General features: G+C 29.4%; 1 protein-coding gene across 1 annotated transcript in view; it reads right to left on the bottom strand.

The window, feature by feature from the left end:
* LOC105229058 (glucose transporter type 1) overlaps window positions 1-15336 on the bottom strand; it is a 343334-nt gene that overhangs the window by 6517 nt on the left and 321481 nt on the right. The window contains 3 exon segments of the mRNA XM_049458393.1: window positions 4804-4907; window positions 11659-11798; window positions 12799-13023. Coding sequence (XP_049314350.1) covers window positions 4804-4907; window positions 11659-11798; window positions 12799-13023 — 469 coding nt within the window.

The raw sequence follows: 15336 nt of genomic DNA, 5'->3' as shown, positions 1-15336 counted from the left end.
AGCCGTGTGCGTGTAAATAGGATATTTTCACTGTTTCCACTAACTTAGCGGGGTACTGTATGCGTATGCGTGAGTGTACGTGTATGTGTGAGTGTGTGTGCTTTTGTGTGCATTAGTCTTCTGCGGCTGCTGGTGTCTCTTTGTTATACAAAAATTTTCTGCTGTTTATTTTTATTTTTTGTTTTTTTATATTGATTTTGCAGTGAGCTTTTGGAATTGTTGTGAACGTGAAAGTACGGCAACTGCAACTGAACGCTACCTGACATCCTGCCGTGCGCCGAATGTCGCCGAAAGCTGTCGCGATCATACGCATCATACTCGTAGTGGCACTTGCGCACCGGCGCGGGCGTGTGTATGTTCGTGCCATAGTTGGTGTAACAGGTCGTACTGCCGGCCAGACTCGTTGTCGGACCCAGAAGATTTGTGCTATCGCTTAGCGGATATGGACCCATACCTTCAACCGTTAATGAGAACGAGGTGGTTCCAAACACTTCTTAGTTAGATATTTGCATTTTTTATAAATGGATCGTTGGAAATTTTCAAATTGCAGTTTGAGGTGGGAAATAATTTCATTGTGTGTGTGTGTGTTTCAAGTTATTTTTACAAATATTTTTCGAATATTTTCGCACATTTTTATTTAATTAATTTTTTGTTTTGTTGGTATGTAGCCCATACAATATTCATAGAGTTCCGATTTTAGTTTGTGGTGAATACAATTTCATAGGTGTTTTTATTGATGAAAATGTGTGATTTTTTGATTTTGTGTTTTTGATTGCAATACAATTTGTGACGTCAGATTGGAGCGTTGTTTTTCCACAGTTACATTTGTCGTTTTTATAATTTTTTAATATATGTATATTTGATCCAATAGTATAACCCAGTAAGTTTGTGATATCATGCATTTAATATTTTACCGTAAATCAAGTAGTAATGCCAAATTGTTTGAAAAATATGAAGAATAATTAGTCGATATTTATTTCTAATTTATGGTAATTAATGAAACAACAGAAAACTACATTTTTTCTACAAAACATAACACAAGACATGAGACTACATAGATATTTTTTTATTGGTAAAAATTAATAAAAAAAATATAAAAAAATAATAATAAAATAAAGACAAAGAAAATTCGTTGAGAAAAGTTAGTTGAGACCTTAAAAATTAATATATAGCTGAATGCAGTAAATAACAGTTCAAAGTTAGTTTGGTCTCCCTTTACACTTTAGATTTCTTGCACCAGTTTCAGTACTAAAAATCAACCGACAAATTCTTTTAAATGCTACATTGCCTATAGGTAGCCTAACAAAAAACCCAAGTGCCAGAAATTTTCCGAAATTTGAAAAAAGTGAAAATATTTTTGAATAATCTTTGTCACCTGTTTTTTTTTAATTAAGACTCATTTATTTCAGCGAATCTCGATTTTTGAATTACAGAGTCACTGACATATAAATCGGGTAGAAAGGTTAAAGTAGGTAGGTAATCGGGTAGGTTAGGTTACTAGGTCGTCTATAAAAGAGGAGACTTTTGCTTCAAATAAATGTAGATTTCGAAAAAAAAAAAAATATTTTAATAGCAGTAATAAAAGATGTCAAAAATTAATATAGTTTTTAGCGAACTTGCATAGCTATGGTCCTCAAAACGTCTCCCAATGTCTTAGTAAGTACAGTTAATGACAAATATTTTTCTCGGTAATGATTTTTGAATAATTTTATTCAATTTGGCTCTTAAAAATTTGTTTGGACTATTTTCTTGGACAAAATTAAACAAAAATAAATCTCGGGCGGTGCACGAATGTTTGACTTAAGCTCATTAGTGGTGAGCGCGCCTGTTCGCGTATACTCCTGTTCCCGTTAATTAATTAATCACAGAAAATGAAGTTAGAATTAGTAAAATCGGAAATTATGATTAACTAACCAATTGCACTTCCTTTTGAAGTTACATTTTCGGGGAAATCTCTTAGAAAAAATGCTTGCAAAGGCATTCCTCAAAACAGGTCTTAGCACCAATCCAACCTACTAGCTATAGTGATCGTGGGTGAGCCACAAGTGGTGTTAGAGCAGCCACCAATTCCGCCTGCTGAATTAATTTTCAGTTTCTTTAATATAGAATTTTCAGTTAAATATTTTTATTTTTTTTAACTGTGACGTTTGTTTTAATTTTATAAAATACTTTTTTCGCCAAGAATTACTTTGAATATATTTCGTAAGCAAAGCTCAGTTCAAAAATCGAAGATGCACAACAACTTATTTTATATTTGAATCCCGCGTTTTATTCAAATATATCTGCCCTTATCATCTTTTCACCCATTGTTGCTTTATATCATCTGATCAAATTTGATATGGACTGACAAAAATAAAACATTTTCAGGAGTTTTAATTCAAATCTTTCTTTTCGCCCTCAAAATACGAGCTTCAGAATCAATACAAACATGGCAATGCAATTTTCCATACATTTTTTATGAGACTTGGCTGAGATGGCCTTCAGTGCCTTTAGCGAATTTTAGTTTCGGCTCAATTGTGGAGTGCGATTCACTGGATTGTTTTACAATATATAGGCAACATCATTTCATGCGCAACCACATCATGTCTCCAGTTACTATGCGAAAATTTAGATATTTTAGTACGAGTTTAGCATTGACCGTCAAAGTTGTATGAAAAGAAGAGACATGGCACTTTCTCCTCAATTATGCCGCCTTTGTAAAACTAAGGCTGAAATATTTCGACAGTCACATCTTTGGCGAATCAGAAAATATAGTCGAAACTGACATTGGTCGCCTAAATCAATTTTTGAACGGCTCAGAGCTCTTTTTGATCTCTGAAGGTCTTTATGTCACTTTTCTAGGTATCACAACGGACGGCGCTATAAGATGTCCAAGTGAGATCCGTATTAGAATCGACCATTAAACCTAACCTAACCTATGACCGGAGCATACTTTTATGGACCCCTGGAGGTAATCTAGTGATTGATGCCCAGAACATACTGAAATTATGGAGAGAACACTTCTCCAGCCTATTGAATGGCAGTAAAAGCATACATCAGGAGATGGTGAACCCACTCCCCAATCGATAACGATGGATCAGGCGTTTCATTGCCCGACCATGAAGAAGTTCCGTCTGAAGAACCACAAAGCAGGCCGATGGATTGCCGGCCGAGCTATTCCAACACGGCAACGAAAAACCGATAAGGAGCATGCATCAGCTTCTTAGTAGAATATGGTGGGACGAAAGCATGCCCGACGATTGGAATTTAAGTTTGCTCTGTCCAATCGGGTCTATCGAGCGTATTGTGTGAAAGATTAAAGTCCACCGTCAACAAACTGATTGGACCTTATCAGTGTGACATCAGGGCTGGAAAATCAGCAAATGAGTACCATGCGCCAAATCTTGGAAAATACCCGTAAAAAGAAGATCGCCCAAACCACCTCTTCTCCGATTTCAAAGCTGCTTATGACAGCACGAAAAGGAGCTGGAAGGAGGAAAATTTGGTGTCCCCGCAAAACTAATGGCAAGGATCTCTCTGAGTCATTAGATACCTTCTGGAGAAAATAATTCGACCTGCTGATCTTAATAGAGAAGGTACAATCTTTTACAAGAGAGTACAACTGCTGTCGTACGCCGATGACTTTGATATCATTGGCTTTAACAACCGCGCCGTTAGTTCTGCTTTCTCCAAAATGGATAAGGCAGCGAAGCGTGTGGGTCTGGTTTGGAATGAGGGCAAGACGAAATATCTCATGCCATCAAATAAACAGTCATCGCAGTCACGTCTTGGCTCCCACGTCACTGTTGACAGTCATAACTTCAAAGTCGTAGATAATTTCGTTAATTGTAATTCAACGTAGAATAACCAACAGGCGCTACTTCGGACTGAAATTTGTCAAACTAGATTGGTGACTATAACAAGTATTTAATTTTTTTCTAATCTCTCTAACTATAAAGAAAAGATGTTTATACTTTAGTCGCTCAATATTGAAATACTCTCAAAATTTTGTCGAATCGATCACAGATTGGGGTGGGTTGTGCTGGCATGTTTTAACTTTCAGGTGACCCTAACACTTATTTGCAGCCCTCTATTTCACAATATATTTTAGCAACTAAAAGTTTTTTCTGACTGAATTTTCTTTCTAAAAACTAAGATGAAATAAACGGAATAAATAATTCAAGTTTTATTTTAAGTATCATATGTTTTAATGTTTTTTTTTTAATATAATAAACATACATGTGTACATATAGAAGTTATGACAGTGATGACTACAAAAAACTCAGAATATTATGTATATATTTGTATATAAAAACGGTTATACGAGTAATAAATGAATGCAACAAATTTGATAAATATTGAAAGCGTTCGTGATTGATTAGTAATGATGACTATAGCACTATGTATGAGCGAATGGATGGTGTGGCAAATTGTTAGTAATGAATTTGTGTAGGCTTCACACGTTGCACGAAAATAAAGTAATTATAAAGTAATTAATTTGTTAATTTTGTTAGTAGTTAATTGCACACGTGACACGTTTACATCTTTACGAATACATTCGGCACAACAACACATTTCTCTTTGCTTATGTTTTTTTTTTTTGTTTTTTATATAACGAATATATCTCTATATATATAAGTACGAATATATGTAAGTAGAAATTGGTTAATTTTTCTTAAGTAAATGTGGTTATATTTAGTGGATCTTTGTTAATTTGGTAAGTTGATTACTGTGTACACGAACACAAAAACGACAAACAATACGGTAAAAAAACGAAACCAACAAATTGGTGAAATTTTAGAAAATTGATTGTTTGATTCTTACGTGAGTCATGTTGGGTCTTTTCCTCAGATACCATCAATGCGGCATGTTCGATGCCAGAATTCATACTTTGTGGCTCCAAGCTATTTGTGCAGTTTAGCATACTCCTGAAATTCGCACACTCTACGATTATGTTTTAAGTGTATAGGATTTTCTTTTTAAATTTCTAAATTTTGTAAAATTTCAATTGTTATTGCTTTTTTGTATGTTTTGTGTTTTGTTTTTTTTTTTTTTTGTTTCATCAGTGTGACTAGTTGTGCTTAAAGAGGGAGTACATTTGCTACACTGTTACTTTGTGTTGCTGTATGCATTTACTCTGTGTTTTTCTTTGTTTGCTTTGACTTTGTATTTTGTTGTTGTAAATTGTTGTAAATGTGTCTAGGGTTTGTTTGGCTCAAACTTTTTTAGTGTATACCTGAGCAGTTGTGGAATCTGTGGTGTTTTTTTAATCTTTCAGTTGCTTTTAAGAGGTCTCTCATTCATTTTATAAAACCGTTATGCAAGAGAATGCGTTAGAGAAATTGAGTTTAAAAAAATAAAATCAAAAGCTTTTGAACATAACCTCAAAAAAAAAGTTAAAAAAACAAAATTTGTGGGACGAAAATGCATAAAATACAATTTTTGATTTATGTTAGTTTGATAAATTGCTATTTCTAAAGTTTTGAAAGAAAATTAAATTATATTTTTTTTTATGTAATTTATGGTTTTATTTTATTGTTATGAATTTTAGTTTTTTATAATTTTTAATTTTATTTTTTTGAAATTTAAACTTACCGTAATTGAAATGTTAATTGTTGTAAATTTATTTTTCATTTAAACTGTAACTTAATTCAATGTGGCGTTAAAAATTATTTAAATCGACGTCGAAATTTAATTAAATTTAATACTATTTACTTAATTTTAATTATACCAAGTTAAATTTAAAATATTAAAAAATGAATTTAAATTGAAATTTAAGCGCCAAAATTAATTTCATATAAATTTACTTTAATTATAATTATAATTTTGATTATTTATTTAATTCGAATTGTAATTAATTTTAATTTCTACTTTTTATCTAAATTTTATTACGATTAATTTTATTTTTATTATTAACTCTTTATTTCAGTTTAATTATAGTTAATTTTTTTAACTAATTTTTATAACAATTAATTGTTAATTTTTTTTTAATTTTTCATACAATACTTTTAAATTTGTATTTGTATTAAATATTAAATTTAATTTTGAACTTGAGTTTGAGTTTAAGTTAGAAATTTTTAGTTTTAATTTATTTTAATTATAAGAATTATTTTGATTCTTTGTTTAATTTTAATTTTAATTAATTTTAAAGTTTTATCTAAATTTAATTATAATTACTTTTATTTTTAACTGTTTATTTAAATTTAGCTATATTTAATTATATTTTAAAATTAATTTTAATTTTAATTATAATTAATTTTAATTTTTAATATTTTTAAATTCGAATTTCTATTAAACATAAATTTCATTTTGAATTTGGATCTGAGTTGGAGTTTAAATATTTGATTTTAATTTATTTTAATTTATTTATTTAACTTTAATTGTAATTAATTTTGGTTTTGAATTTTTATGTAAATTTAATTGAAATTAATTTTAATTTCGACTTTTTATTTAAATTTGATTATAATTAATTTTATTTTGAACTTCTTGTTTATATTTGATTTTAGTTAATTTTATTTTTTAATTAATTCTAATTATAATAAGCTTTAGTTGTCATTAATTGTTAATTATTATTTAATTTTTTATATTTTTAAATTCAGATTTGTATAAAATACTAAGTCTAATTTTGAATTTGAGTTTGAATCTTTAAATTTTAGTCTTAATTTGTGGAAATTGTAATTATAAATAATTTTATTTTTAACTTTTTATTTAAAATTAATTGTAATTAAATTTATTGATTAAATAATTTTATACAAAATTAAATTTAAATAAATTTTGTAAATTAAGATTAAATTAATATAAAATTATTTAATCTTAATTTTATTTTTAAATTTGAATTCGAGTTTGTAATTTTTATTTGAGTGCTAATTATATTTGTTGTAAAATTAGTATTAATTTTAATTTAAAATTTTTAATATGTTGTTTGTTTTAATTTTTTTAATTACATTAATTTTAATAGTAATTTTAGTTTTAATTTTTTTATGACTAATCTTAATTTTACTTTCTATTTTAATATTGATGTAACTTTTAATTTTAATTTAGCTTAAGTTTTAATTTATTTTATATAATTTTAATATTTTTAATTTTAAGTACAGTTCTAAATTTGAATTTTAGTTTAAGTTTGAATTTTAATTTTCATTTGAATTTTAATAATTTTACTTTAAATTTCAAATTTTAGTTTAATTATTAGTTTTAAAATTAAATTTAATTAAAATTTAAATAATTAAAATTCAAACTCAAATTTAACTGCTAATTTCAATTCAAATTCAAAAATTAAATTTATTCTTAATTTAAATTTTAATTTAATTTAATTTAATTTTAAAATTTCTTTTATTTCGATTATAGTTTTAATTCTATATTAATTTTAATTTTGCTATAATATTAATTTTAATTTAAATTTAATTTGATTAATTTTAATTATATTTTAATTTTCATTTTTATTTAATTTTGATATTAATTTAATATATTTATTTAGGTTATATTTTATTTTTTTATTCTTTCTATGTAATTCAATTTTATTTTTAACCTTAATTATTATTTTGTATTTAATTTTAATTGGAGCTAAATTACTAATTAAATTTTTTTATATTTTATTTGAGAGTTTATATACCTTGCCATTGTTTTTAGGATAAATAGAAATAAAACGCGATTTTCCCTTAAGTTAATTTTAATTGAAACTTAATACAAACTAAATACAGTTTTACAAAAAAAAAGACAAGTGTGTATGTACTTTAAATATATACAAAATTAAATTGGATATTTGGAAAAAAATAATTATGAAAAATCAAGTAATAAAATTGGACGTATTTTTGTTTTTGTTGTTCACTGTTGTTTCGAGTGCTCGGCAGCCGCATTGCGAGGGGAGATTTCAATATCGGCGGTGAAATCGCTTTGTCTGTGCAGGGATTCATCATCGCTACGGGAGAGGACGTGAGTGTAACGGAAAGTAAATTAAGAAAACGAGATATAAATAATAAAAAAGTAAATAAAAAAGAAAAAAAATTATTTCTTAAAAAATAAAAAAATGTAGAATAAAATGATTATATTTTATTTTGTTTGATTTTTTTTTTATTTTTACAGCGCAGTTGGCAACGCTTTTCTGGCAAAAATATTCAAGCTAATAATTATGTAAGTGTTGGTGTACTAGTTGGAGGGAATGTAGAAAATGAGAATGCATGAAGAAACAACAATTTTATGAGCAAAAATTTCGCCTTCTAACTTCGCATCGTTAATGAAACTTCGAGCTGAATGACTGAGAATTTGGAATTTAGAAGAGCAGATGTGAATAGTTGAGTATGTACATTAGAATTTCAATGTTTGATGATAAATTTACGTTGAGAGTGACACGAAAGCAGGCATTCAAAGCATTCAAAATCGTCAAAAATATTAAAGGAAGGCAATATATATGTAAGTAAGTATATACTCAATATAGAGAACGAAAATGAAAACGATTCGTAAATATGTATCATTGTATTAAATTCACTAAAGCGTTTCATGGAGAATAATCCAAAACACAAACTACAAATAACGGTGGTTTAACTACGGCAAAGGCATGGCCAGTTAAGGAAGTTGAAGACTTAAAGAGTAAGCTAAAGAGAAAAGATAAACTGTATGCTAACAAATTCTCAGACTCTAAATCGCATAGTTTTCAATACAAAATGTCCTTAGTAGTTTTCAAAGCGATTTTATTTTTAATTATTTTATATTTATAAGAATAATTTTTAATTTTCAACATTTCGCTGCGTCTAAAAATTGTTTTATTGAGAACAGAAGTTTGTGTTTTTGTATTTATTTTTTCATTTTGTTGTTGTTTATCATGCAACTTACCCATACAGTCTACTATCTCGGAATGTCCTTCTGTGTGTTAACGTACGTTATTTCATTTTCATTTTTTGGGGTTTTTTTGTTTTTTTTTTGTTGTAAACGATAATTAATTAATTTTTGGTTTGTTCGGTTAAATAAATTTGTGAAAAATATAAAGGAATCTCAAATTTTATTTTTCAATGACAACATGACAAGCAAATGCGTTTTAAAATTAATAAAAATTTGTTTAAAACAATTTAAGTTAAGTTTTTAAAAAACGTAAAGGTTATAAAATAGTAATTAATTCCTAAATTAAGATTAATTTAAAAATCGTGCAAATGTTGGCTAAAGAAAATCATAGCGAAAAAACCTAAGATGTCATCGCATATATGACTTGGCCGACAAGTGAAATAATTTGTTTTTGTAAAAAGGCATCTTATACTATTGATTCAATTTTGAAAACACCTTCTCTTTTAGCTTAAAAATATTCAGTATTTGGCTATAAAAATGCAGTATTTGACTATGAAAAGGCAGCTAGCTGCGGAACCAGTAGGTACAACCTTGCAAGGTTAAGAGACATGATCAACCTCCCGCCAGACAATTTCCGTCTTCTCGCTATAAAGGTCACTTCAGGCTTTGGAAGTATTTGTTCAACCTGAGTATAGTCTCTTGTGAAAATTGCCGGTCTGGCGACATGGAACATGAAACACCAGAACACCTGATTCTAGATTGCCCAGCAATGTGTAATAGCAGGCTTAAGGTTCTTGATTCCATCTATGTGGCCACGGATCCCATCTTCTCAGTCGCGCCCAACAAGCTGTGACCATATGTCATATAGGAAAGGGCACAATACACCATAGGTCGTAGTGAAAGCTTCAATTATTTTCAATTTATCTAGTTCTTGCTGGCCATAATATCTGGTATTGATACTAAAAATCTAACTGTGGTAGGAACAGTGCCTCCTCTGCAAGGACTTTTGATTAATTTTCTAACAATCTCATAATTTTTTTTCGTCTAAAATGTATTCGAAAATCTATGGTAAAATGTCTGCTTGTTATTCAGGAATCTCCGGAACCTGGCGGCATTTTACCTGCACCACAGCTTTAGCGTACCACAAATGTACTATGCGGTTGGTTGGTGCTCATCTACGTGGCTTGGGGGCAGGTTAGAGTGGCGTTCATCTCGAAGGCTGGTAAGACCTCTCATGTCACTGCTAAGGACTATAGCCATTTCAATATCTCCTCGTTTCAATTAAAAGCACTAGAGAGACTCATGGACTCTACATTAGAGGTCGAATTCTAAGGAAAGGGCTAATAAGTGCTCAGCATGTCTACAGCAAAGACAGGTCGATCGATACTGCCTTCCCTCAGTGGAGCCGTAATATGTAGAGTATGGGTATCTTTCATGATATCGATGGGGTCTTAAACATCGTAAGATGGGAGGCGATTATTGCAGTTCCTAATAAGTTTGAGGTCAAAGCTTATCTCAAGCATATCATCTATAGTCTCTTTGTCTTGAACGATCTTTTGAAGGAACTTGAGAATGAGGGTGTCAGGTGGTTACCTCTTTTTGTATAATATATATATGTATCTAATGTATATATAATAAAATTTCTGAACACCGTTTACAATCTAACTCAAGGGTATCTAAATGTAGTTACCAAGTAGTTAGGAAGAATTGATTAGCCATTAAGCCAAGTGAAGTCTATTTACTAGAAGGTTCAAATCCTTGATGCTAATTACCCCTCGTTGGGTGTCTCTATTCTTCCACCAGTGGACAGGGTGAAGTAATAGGGGCTTATTATAAACAGAAAACTCTCATGGAAACCAAACATCGAGGGCAGAATGAGAAAGGCGTCGCTCGCTTTATACTGTTGTAGACGAACAATTGGGAAGAGTGGGAGCCTCTCACAAGAAGTGGTGTACTGACTCTATGAAATCGTAGTTTTGCAATTATATTTATGGGAACGTTGCCTGATGGAGAGCGCTCGGAAAAATCACCATAGCGAAGCAGCTGGATCGTGTTCAAAGAGCGGCCCTCATCGGCATTTGTGGTGCACTAAGGACAACCCCAAAAATGACACTCAATACCACAATACACCTGTAGCCAGAGCTGCTGGGTGCTTGGCGGCGAAAGCTTCTATTAGACTTAGAGCAACATTTTTCATAGAGGTGTGCAATCACTTCGATTGCCGAGCGGCTATAGCAGTTGCCCCATAGCAGTATCGTCGATAACTGCAAAGCCGACGAGGCAAATGAGTGTTATGGATCACACTTTGTGTTTTAGATGATTTAAAACCCAAAAAATTACGTCTTTTAGGGTCCATAGTGGAAAATAGAAAAATGAATAAAGAAGCAAAGATCTGCTTGTTTCACGAAATAAGTAATAAAATGCAAGGTTACATGGTTCTCACTGGGTGTCTACAACTGTTGTTGAGTTTTTGGTCTACTGATACTTCAGGCGTCAAATCAAAGAAAAATGGATTTCCCTCGATCTCCCTACAAAAAAAATCTTCAACCAATAAATATTAAATCTACTTATGCGCTTTTTACGTTAACAAATTACTTGCACTCAAATAATTCATATTTTACAAGTAAAGTTTCAGAACAACATTTTCAAATTGACTTAATGAAATGAGAACCTCTTACACTTCAATATTTCTTTTAGTAAGTAACTCTTAAGCACTGTCAAGAAATAAGTATCTGTGACATGGAGTTAGTATCATTGAATTATAATTGGCAATTTGACTGATTGGATGAGAATTAGTGTATGTCTTTTTTGGCAATTTTCAATCAATTTCTCGTAATTATAAAAAATTTAGCTCAAATATTGACATATTTATATATAAGCAAATCTTTTATGTATGTGTTTTTATACCTTCCATTTCCGTGGCGGAACAGCGCGCATATCTCCTCGAATGTCTTATTCTTAGTCTCAGGAACCTTCTTGTAGGTGAATATCCAAAATATAGCTAAGAAGACGCTAAACGGCAAGAATGTGTAATTCTCCAATTCAGCCTGTGGGTGGGGAGTTAAAAAATTTTGATTTAGAAAATGATATTATTTGGAATAATAGTTTTTTAATATTAAGTAAAAAATATAAAAATGATATAAAAATAATTTTTTGGAAATATTATTATTTTAAAAATTTTTGCAATATTCTTTCTAAAAAATTTTTTTTATAATTATTTTTTAAATTTTAAATTTTATTTCAAATAATTTTTTTTAATTTTTAAGTTTCATAATTTTTTTAATTATAAATTTGAAATAGTATTTAATTTTTGTAAAATTCTTTTTAAATATATTTTTTAAAATTATTTTTCTTAACTTTGAAACTTATTCAAAATAATTTTTTTCTTAATTTTTAAATATTTAAATTTTATGATTAATTTAATTTTATTTATTTTGTATTTTTAAAACATATTTTATATAATATTTTTTATTAAATATTATATTAAAATTTTTTTTTAACAATTTTTTAAGAGTCTTAAAAGTTTTTTTATAACTATTTTAAATTTTTAATTTTATAAAAAATATTTTTGTTTTAATTTTTAAATTTTATAGTTTTTTTAATCATAATTTTGAAACATTATTTAATTTTTCTAAAATTCTTTTTCAAAAATGTTTTTATATTTATTTTTTTAATTTCGAAGTTTATAAAATAAAATTTCTTTAACTTTTAGTTTTTAGAATTTCTTTAGTTATATTAATTTCAAATTTTTTAAGAACATATTTTATAATTTTTTTTTAAATATTTTTTAAAATTTTTTTTTACATTTTTTAATATTAAATAAGTCTTATATTTTTTTCAATTAGTTGCTTTTTATTAATTTTTTATTTTGTATTTTTCAATATCTCTTTTGCAATAATTTTTTTGTGTTTATTTATAATTATTGTTTGTTAAAAATTTTGTTCTATTAATGTTTTTTATATTTTTATATAATTACTTGTTAATTATATTCTTTTTATAATTTTTTATAATAATTTTATTTTAGAATAAAAGTGCTTAGTAATTTACCTTCATACTGGGGAAACCAATGCCGACAACAAAGTTCGCCATCCAATTGACTAGTACAGCAATCGCCATCGCGCTGGGTCTTGGGCCTTGCGAGAACAATTCCGCCGTAATCATCCACGGTATGGAGCCGGGTCCCACAGCGAAGAAGACGACAAAGCCGAGCGTGGACACCACCGACAGATACGACATCCAATCGATCATTTCCTGTACATAACCAAAAAACTCCTATACAAAACGTGTAGTTACCGATTCTCGATGATTTGTAGGCTTTTTCTTGCTTCTTCTTTCGTTTTTCATTATTTTTGTTTCGGTTTTTTGTTTTTCAAATGTAATTTCAACAAATCAAGGAGAATAAAATATTCGTAAAATATAATTTCAAATAAATAAAACATAAAATATATTAAATAAATAAAGTAACTACGGCGCATTTGTCTAGAAATGGTATTGTTAGCTGTTTCAAAATAGTATCAACACATTGGCGCTTTGCCTAATATACCGTTAGCCTACAGAAAGTTCATACAAAATTGTTGCAAGTTATATATTTCTCATAAAATAGGGTTCTCTGTACAAAATACTTTTTTTACATTGAATTCTGTGGGAGCCTACTGCTACGGACGCTCATAAGCAGCGCTCCGTGTGAAAGCTTTAAAAGTTGAAAAGCTCAAAGCTTAAACAAGTTCTGTACAAACAATTGGGTATCTGAGAGCTTTAAATTTTTAATTAATTTTAATCGGTAATTTTAGGTTTTTTACAATTTTTTCAAATTCGTTTTATTAATTTGCTTTATTTATTAATAAATATATTATTTTTAAGTTAAAATGACTCTTAATGTAGTGTTTGTTGCTGCTCGTGAAGCTTCAGCTGTGTGTGACTTTTAACAAAGTGTTCATATATTTTTTGAAAAATTTTAAATATATATTAAATTAACCGTTGCCTCAGCTTGTGTTTGTTTAAAATCCTACTCAGTGAAATTTCGACATTTACAAAATGACGCTGGCTTGCATTTCTCGCTTTACATACATACATATGTACATATTGCTATATATGCAGTTTTTGTGTTTTTATTGTTGTTGGTGGCGGCGTTTAGCGTTTTGTGTGTAATTTGCTGAACTAAAGATATTTTGTTAAACTTTTTTCAATAATTTGATTGTGTGTTTGCGCTTTTGGAACAGTGCATATAAATGCTTTGTAATTTGCTTTGTTGCGTGGGTTCGTGTCTTAAGTCTTTTAATTTGATTTGCACTGCTTGCCGAATTGCTTTGATTCAAGTGCTTGATTAATTTCAATAATAATTAATGAAATAAAAAAAATATAATAAATTAAAAGCTGAACTTATTTATTTTGCGCGTATAACTGTAAACTGCAGGCAACCTTGTCACATACATACTGGAAACGAGTAATCTTGTATGTGAGTGAGGTCGGCAATGCAGTTTGGAGGCAGTTAAAGCGTCAAATAAATGCTTTTTGCAATTTTTAAGCTATAAATCAAAAAGTAAGCACTGAAGAAGCTGAAATTAATTTAAAAAATTTAATTTTAAATAAAAATATTTTCTTGTGAGTGTGCTTTTATCGCTGAGGGTAAAAAGCCTGCCAAGTCGAGAATTTCTTTCATTTTGCAGGGGAACAGACATTTGAATAAATGAGTTTCGCTGTGAATTTTAGCATAATTTAATTTTTTTCGTATTTTCTTAAACACAATTAATTTCATTTTAATATGTTTTCAATTTAAAAACGAGTAATGAAGGGCTAAGTTCGGGTATAACCGAAAATTACATAATCTTGAAACTTGTAAGGATTAAAGCCAGCGTAGTACCTTCAGGTCTACGGCCTCTATTAGGCCTGTTAGTTTTATGAGGTCTAAGGTGCGTTCTCACCTGATTTTTTATTAGAAGCACAAATATGCACCGGTATGAGTTTAACTCGCTCTATCATTTTCATAGAGAAAACTCACATATTGGCCGATATGTGCGGGATAAAGTAGTAGTAGGGAAGTATGAAAATCTTTTTGCAAGGTATATGGAGGCTAAAGGAAGTATTGATCCCATGAAAGGATTGTCTCTGAATTTCAATTATAAATCTGATACGTTGACCAATATTTGCCACATACTAAATCTGGTTGAAATCTGTCGGTCGGGTCTCGAGATATGTGTTGTCGCCTAAATGTGGGCGGTGCCACACACATCGTTCAATTTTGACTCTAGCCCCACTAAAGACCTGTTATACTATTTCGCGAGAAAGTGAAAGGTTTATGAGACATAAAAGCTTGGAGTCTCTTGCAGAAAGTTGACCCAGAAAAGCTCATCTTTTAAGCAAAAAGCTCTTGGAGTGTATTAGGCTTCGGCAATTTTAAGCATTTTCCGCGTTTCTTTCATCAAATAGTACACATCCTCAACTTTCAAGTAACTTTAAGAGCTCAAAACTCTGATAGCTTTATTAAGCTATCAACTCTTCCTATTTATTCTCATATTCTAGATCTATCAATCGCCTTTGCACTGTTTATTCGCATTTTCTTACTTTCTTTTATCAATTAGACCTTAA

The sequence above is a fragment of the Bactrocera dorsalis genome, chromosome 5, assembly GCF_023373825.1.
Source record: "Bactrocera dorsalis isolate Fly_Bdor chromosome 5, ASM2337382v1, whole genome shotgun sequence".
In the NCBI taxonomy this organism is placed as follows: Eukaryota; Metazoa; Arthropoda; class Insecta; order Diptera; family Tephritidae; genus Bactrocera; species Bactrocera dorsalis.
Note: the sequence above shows the minus strand (reverse complement) of the source record. Positions and strands in the feature narration are given on the sequence as shown.